Source organism: Brachyhypopomus gauderio, chromosome 16 (genome assembly GCF_052324685.1).
Source record: "Brachyhypopomus gauderio isolate BG-103 chromosome 16, BGAUD_0.2, whole genome shotgun sequence".
Lineage (NCBI taxonomy): Eukaryota > Metazoa > Chordata > Actinopteri > Gymnotiformes > Hypopomidae > Brachyhypopomus > Brachyhypopomus gauderio.
Window position 1 is genome coordinate 22,622,482 of NC_135226.1, and position 7,500 is coordinate 22,629,981.

General features: G+C 45.4%; 1 protein-coding gene across 4 annotated transcripts in view; it reads left to right on the forward strand.

Annotated features, from left to right (window-relative positions):
• caln1 (calneuron 1) overlaps positions 1-7,500 on the forward strand; it is a 53,682-nt gene that overhangs the window by 888 nt on the left and 45,294 nt on the right. The window contains exon 1 of one of the 4 annotated variants that reach the window (XM_076976903.1): positions 497-556. The exons of 2 other annotated variants lie outside the window; for them this stretch is intronic. In XM_076976903.1, the coding sequence (XP_076833018.1) occupies positions 546-556 (11 nt within the window). In that variant the 5' untranslated portion in view covers positions 497-545. Of the gene's footprint in view, positions 1-496; positions 557-758; positions 967-7,500 lie in introns of those variants that run through there. One more of the 4 variants, XM_076976902.1, reaches the window with a different exon arrangement.

Here is a 7,500-nt window from a genome sequence, read left to right on the forward strand (position 1 = left end):
TTGTGTGAGTGATGGAGGACTCTGTGATGGACTCATTAAGTTGCTGTATCGTGCTCGTCTGCTCCTCTGGGCTTGTAGTTGTTTGTTATTTTGCTCTGGTGGTGTTTTCAGTTCCTCGTTATTTATTCATATACTAACACTTATATGAGTAACATCGGTTTGCGTATTATCTTCAATGCACACAGTGATAACAGTTGTTCTATGCTATAGTTTTTGCCTTTAACAATATTTTCTCTGTAAGCTGCATCACCCATTAAATGTGGTTGATAATAAATATTTCATATCCAGAGCAGGGCTACTTGCGTAATCGTCGAGTCGTATTATTGCCTGTTTGGCCTATAAAACGCAAAACGCAAATCATTAATTAAAACTACATACAGGTGGCGATATCACCATACTGGTGTTTCCCCCATACCGCGGACTACACTCGGAGCGCGAGCTGGTCCCTGTACTGTCGTTAAGCGCGCGAGCAGCGATGGGGCTCGCGGAAGCGCTGTGCGCGCGTGCTTTAAGCGCGAGAGCGTCCCTCCCAAATCAGCGTGGAGATGCGCGCGGGGTGAGTGCGTCTCCGCTCTGAACCGCATAGGAGGGGAAGGGCTGTTCCTGTCGCCGAGCTCCTCTAATGAACCCGACCGCTGCGTTAGCGCCCCCCCCCCCCCACATACACACCCCCCCCCCCCCCCCCCACCTCCACCTCCCCCCCCCACACTGTGGGCATGAGTGAGTGACTAACGGAGGCGCAGCGCGTGCCGTGACAGACCGCTTGTTCACTCCGAACCCTCGTGCGGTTCTGCTGGTGCTCTATGCTGCACGCGGGGAGGACGGTGTTCGGGAGGCAGTCGGGCTGAGACCGCTCGAACCGGAGCGGGGCTGTCAGATGGAGGTCACCGGTCTGGACCCCCTGACGGGGGAGGATGGAGAAGGGACCCGGAGTCTGGGGGACGAAGACGGGCTGCGCTACCCTGGGTAAGGGTCAGCAGGGGAGTCCTGGTCCTGTCCAGCGCAGGAAGATGTTCCTCAGTTAGTGCTGCTTTCTCTGGGTCCAGATTTGCGCGTTTATGTGTTTGTGAAGTACCACGACTTTTTCTCCTCTTTCCTCGTGTTTTTTGATAATAGGAACGTTATATGTAATTTAATCATGTGAATTCTCTTTATTGTTGGGGGTTTGAGGTGGTTGAACTTCTAGGTGTGTAGACAGAGGTTTACAGTTTAATTCTCGGTTGCAATTTTTTAATTACAGCTTTTGAGCATTTTCAAATTTTTTATCTGTGTTATGCTCTGTATCATTTTCTAAACCTACACTAAATCACTTCAAGATGCTATGTTCGGAAATGTTTTTGTTGTTATTCATTACTCAATAGCTTGAAGTTTTCGTCGTTAATATATGTTAATTAAAAGTGCAGGTTCTGGGTTGAGACAGTGTAGGTCTGAACGCCACCACAGTGTCTGTAATCAATATTGCCTCTCTGTCTAAAATGTATTGGTAATTAGTAAATATTCCATTAAGCCTGAACATAGACCTATACGCATGTACTGTTGTAGATGTAGCACTGATTCTCCTGTCACTCCAACACCCCCCAGCCTCCACACACTCCTGCTTCTTTCTGTGTGATTCAGCAGTGTTGTTTCACTGAAATGGTGCAAAATTTGACCTTTCAGGCAAACACAAATGCGGGGGGGGGGGGGGGGGTGTCCACTGGTTTGCTCTTTAGCAGATCGGCAGGAGGCCGAGTCCCTGTGCTGTCTGGCTGGTGGGGTCGGAGACCTGCTGTCTCCTGTTCTGTCTTGGGTCTCTGAACTTCAAGCCTCTACCTGTACACACTCCATAAAGTAAACACAGCGTCAGCGGTTTCTGCACCGGCTTCTCAACTCCTTCTCCGTTTGTAACGGTGCTGCTTTGTGTTTCCATCAGAGACGGTGACTTCTCTGAGGTTCCGTTTGCTGTGTTCAGATGTTAGTGTGAGTAGCGTGTCGGTCTCTGTGTTCAGATGTTAGTGTGAGTAGCGTGTCAGTCTCTGTGTTCAGATGTTAGTGTGAGTAGCGTGTCAGTCTCTGTGTTCAGATGTTAGTGTGAGTAGCGTGTCGGTCCCTGTGTTCAGATGTTAGTGTGAGTAGCGTGTCGGTCTCTGTGTTCAGATGTTAGTGTGAGTAGTGTGTCAGTCTCTGTGTTCAGATGTTAGTGTGAGTAGCGTGTCAGTCTCTGTGTTCAGATGTTAGTGTGAGTAGCGTGTCGGTCTCTGTGTTCAGATGTTAGTCTCTGTGTTCAGATGTTAGTGTGAGTAGCGTGTCAGTCTCTGTGTTCAGATGTTAGTGTGAGTAGCGTGTCGGTCCCTGTGTTCAGATGTTAGTGTGAGTAGCGTGTCGGTCTCTGTGTTCAGATGTTAGTGTGAGTAGTGTGTTAGTCTCTGTGTTCAGATGTTAGTGTCAGTAGCGTGTTAGTCTCTGTGTTCAGATGTTAGTGTGAGTAGCGTGTCAGTCTCTGCGTTCAGATGTTAGTGTGAGTAGCGTGTCAGTCCCTGCGTTCAGATGTTAGTGTGAGTAGTGTGTCAGTCCCTGCGTTCAGATGTTAGTGTGAGTAGCGTGTCAGTCCCTGCGTTCAGATGTTAGTGTGAGTAGCGTGTCAGTCCCTGCGTTCAGATGTTAGTTTGAGTAGCGTGTCAGTCCCTGCGTTCAGATGTTAGTGTGAGTAGCGTGTCGGTCTCTGTGTTCAGATGTTAGTGTGAGTAGCGTGTCGGTCTCTGTGTTCAGATGTTAGTGTGAGTAGCGTGTCAGTCCCTGTGTTCAGATGTTAGTGTGAGTAGCGTGTCAGTGCCTGCGTTCAGATGTTAGTGTGAGTAGCGTGTCAGTCCCTGCGTTCAGATGTTAGTGTGAGTAGTGTGTCAGTGCCTGCGTTCAGATGTTAGTGTGAGTAGCGTGTCGGTCTCTGTGTTCAGATGTTAGTGTGAGTAGCGTGTCAGTCCCTGTGTTCAGATGTTAGTCTCTGTGTTCAGATGTTAGTGTGAGTAGCGTGTCAGTCTCTGTGTTCAGATGTTAGTGTGAGTAGCGTGTCGGTCCCTGTGTTCAGATGTTAGTGTGAGTAGCGTGTCGGTCTCTGTGTTCAGATGTTAGTGTGAGTAGTGTGTTAGTCTCTGTGTTCAGATGTTAGTGTCAGTAGCGTGTCAGTCTCTGTGTTCAGATGTTAGTGTGAGTAGCGTGTCAGTCTTTGCGTTCAGATGTTAGTGTGAGTAGCGTGTCAGTCTCTGTGTTCAGATGTTATTGTGAGTAGCGTGTCAGTCCCTGCGTTCAGATGTTAGTGTGAGTAGCGTGTCAGTCCCTGTGTTCAGATGTTAGTGTGAGTAGTGTGTCAGTTCCTGTGTGAGGACGGGGCCTGTAATGTGTGAGTGTGTTAGAGGGGGTCCGGGGGGAATGTTCAGACATTGGCAGCGTGAGCCAAAATGTTTTGAGTAGCTGGTGTATTTTTATCAGATGCATTCAGCAGACAATAGGGAATTGATCACAGTTCTTGGGAACCTGGAGGCATGTTCATATGTAAACTTATTAAACACACTGACCTGACCTGACCTCTTTCGGATTAATTGGGACACATGCACACCATGTGTATAGTAGTTTATGGAGTGTGCATGGAACATTAAAAAATAAGAAAGATTTGTGAACACTGACTGCATAGCTTCTTTGATATTTAAATGCAGGACTGTGTGTTCTGGTTTGTAAGATGGTGGACAACATGACACACTGAATGACGGCTGTGGCCAGACTGCCTCTGTTTGTTAGCACGGCCAAATGTCATGACTACACTGTACACTGGACTGAACCTGGGCTTATACAGTTGTCATGTGACTACACTGTACACTGGACTGAACCTGGGCTTATACAGTTGTCATGTGACTACACTGCACACCGGACTGAACCTGGGCTTATACAGTTGTCATGTGACTACACTGTACACTGGACTGAACCTGGGCTTATACAGTTGTCATGTGACTACACTGTACACCGGACTGAACCTGGGCTTATACAGTTGTTGTTTGAAGCATTCTGCTGCAGTGCTACAAAACGTAATCTGCCAATTACAGCCCATCTAATGAGGCTTGAAATTATTTTAATTATAGTAGCCACCAGTATAAATGCATTAATATGATTATCTAAAGTAATCATTTTTCAACTAAAACCTGTAGGTTTACATTAAAGCTCTGCTGTAAAAATATAGAAGGATAAATGTACGTCGTAACTGAAGAGAGAAAAATACAGAGAGAAAAGAGTCAAAGCCATTAATGTGTGTGAAAGTGTTCGGACCCGTATTGATCCCTGTGATCAGGTGACATCCTTGTTCCCACTTTGTACAGAAATGAGTGTGTGGTAGCTCAGAACAACCTGCCTCCTTACAGACAGGTGTTTTAGTTCCACAGTGCCCCGCTCCACTGGGCGTACCTGGGTCTGCAGTGGCTCCCCAGTGCTGCTACCCTGGTGGGATTCATTACCTCACAGGCAGCAATTACCTGAATGTCCTTCAGTAAGCTGAAACCTGTGTGGGCTGGTGACAGGGGTTGTGTTGCCACTATTGGTTGGTCCCTGGCCATGACCCCTCCTCTGGCCATGACCCCGCCCCTGGATATATGAGTGGTTAGAACCTTAGCCCAGCACATGGACTTCTGAGGGAACCCTGGAGGCACAAAGGCGTGTGATTGGTTTGGCTTTCATTCGTTCCTTGTCGGGACAACCTTAGGACAGTGCGGTGAAGTTGTGTGTGTGCACAGCAGGCCGAGCCTCTGTCAGATCAGAGAGCCTTCGCATCACTGCAGACGCTTTGGGTCCTGTCTGTTAGATGTAACCACAGACTTTTACTGTTTTGTTGACAAGTTCCACGCCAAGTTCCTACATAGTTCGTCAAACATTTAGACAGCATTTGTGGTGAAATATTGTTGTTTGTTTGTTTTTATTCGTTTGTTTTTTAGTCATATTCATATACATGCATTCATATAAGAGCATTCTATATCGTGCATCATTTGTTGACCAAACACTTTAAGTATCATTTCAGTAAAGAATGTGGTGTGGTTGAGAGTGTTGGCTGTTATCCAAAAGCTGCATAATCCGGTTCAAAAGCCTTTATGTTGTATGATGGTACAGGCCACAGTGAAGACCTGCATGCCACTTAGAAAACAAAACATCTTTAAACATCTCATTTGTGCATTTTGCTTTTTTAATACACTGGCAATGTTAAAATAAAAAAGCAATCAAATTATGGAAAATGTTCATTTCCACAGAATCGACACTTTGTAGTTTATTGACAATTTAGTTTATTTGTGTTTATTTGATTATCTTAGAAGGATCAGCTAAAGAATCAGCTAAGGATTAGTGTAAGCTTAAATACATTCTCTTCATGAACACGTTCCTTTTATGTACGGCAGGACTATCAAAGTCTGTCTTCCTAATAAAGTCATGATCATTACCCTTCAAGCTATCAAACAAATGAGACGATGAGATAAAAGGCTTGTTAGAAGCCTCACAAATGAAAAGAAATTAGACATTAGAAGTCAGGATAAGGGAATTGCCATGAAAAACACAATGATGGAGATTATAATGTAGTTCATTAAAATATTTACCATTTCTCACTGGAATAACCCAGAACAGAAGCTTTCAACCTGTCCCCATCCAGCTGAACAGTGATCACTTCTGTTTTGTGTGACTTTAGTGTGTCTGAGCCTATGTGAATGATCAGGGATAAATATTTTAAATATGTATTATTAAATAATAACATATATATTAAAAATGACCTATTAACACCATTAATATACATTTCCAACCCTCCATGATGTGACATGTTAAAGGGATTCATCGGAATTAAGATTTTCATTTAACATCTCTGTAAAAAAAATAAAACGTATGTTTTATAGGCTGTGATGAAAGGCCGTCTAAAGCTATAGAATCTAAACCAACACTACCTAACATGGCTGGTTTCTAGTTAAAAGAAAAAAAACTTCCCCGGGTGCTAATGAAATCCCTCTGCCTAATTTTGCACAAGTCTATAACTCATTGATTTGAACCACAGAGGTATAGTGGTTGTATATCTCTGTGTCCAGGACAAATGGGGCCACTGAGAACAGATGTCTTCATGCTAGCACACAGAGAATTTATGAGGGTTTGGAAGTTGCCCTCCTCTGTCTGGCCCATTTGTGCCAACATGACTAACCATATTATCCACATTCTCTCCATTCCCCAGTGCTGTCAGATGGGTTTGATAGGTATGAGATCTGTGTGTTTACATCCTAAGCAGAAAGAACTCTCAACATTAACTGTTGATGATCTCCATTGAGTGTCAATCACAAGATTCTGATTTGACTCTTTTCTTCTCTCTTCAGTGATGGCTTACAAGTCAGAAAAAGGGTGGAGGTCATTAGTGTAGGAGGTGTGGGTGGTCTCTGATAACAGCACCACCCAGGGCTGACCCCACCCTAATTGTGTGTTTGGTTGCAGCCTGAGTGTTGAGGTGCAGGAGATCCAGCTGGCGTGGAGCCCAGCGCAGGAGAACCGTCTGAGATACGGGCCCATTTCATCTCCAGTATATGGAGCTTTTATCCAGAGCAACTTGCATATATATTTATCAATATGACAGCATATTTGCTGCCTGGGAATCAAGCCTGTATGTTGCTAGTGCCAGTGGTCCTACAGACAAGCTGCAGGTCTGTAGTACAGGGTCTGTAGTTCAGGGTCTGCAGGACAGTGTCTGTTGGACTGGGTTTTCAGGATTTGTACACGTAGCCCTTTTCTCCAACAGAGCAATAAACAGGCAGGATCCACTGAGAGAAGATCTGGAATACACAACCAACTGGCCTGTGTGTGTGTGTGTGTGTGTGTGTGTGTGTGTGTGTGTGTGTGGAGCTCACTTTGTGCACAGGAACCCGGACATGCTGGAACAGGGAGGAATCTTCCTTAAACACCATGAAGTGTCAAGCAGATAATAGTCTAAATGTTTAGTATGGTGTGGGACATTACCCATCTGTGGAATTAAGGCATGTAGTCTAGACCCTGAAGACCTTTATCCCAGACCGTTATCCACTCTGTATCAAACTTTAATGCTGATATCGTTCCTTCCAGTAGGAAGGAAAACTCACATTTGTCCATCAGACGGCCAGATAGAGAAGTGTGATCCATCACTCCAGAGGACACGTTTCCACTGCTCCACACACCAGTGTCAGTGCCCCCTTCACGCCTCCAGCTGGTGCGTGGCGTGGTGTGCCGTGATCTTAGACTTGTGTGTAGCTGATTTCATAAGGTTCCCAGTGTTCTGGTGCTGATGTTGTTTGTAAGGCAGGTTGGAACTTTGTAGGAAGTGAAGCATCATGGGAGGTTTCTGTGTGTGTCAGCGACAGAGACCTGCTCTCTGAGGTCACATCATCTCCCCCTTTTGTGATTCAGGAAGCTGTAACCTCCCCGGTGAACTATGTGCATGCTTGGAAGGTGTCATGCTGCAGAAGGTCCCGTTATACATGTTTAATGAAGAGA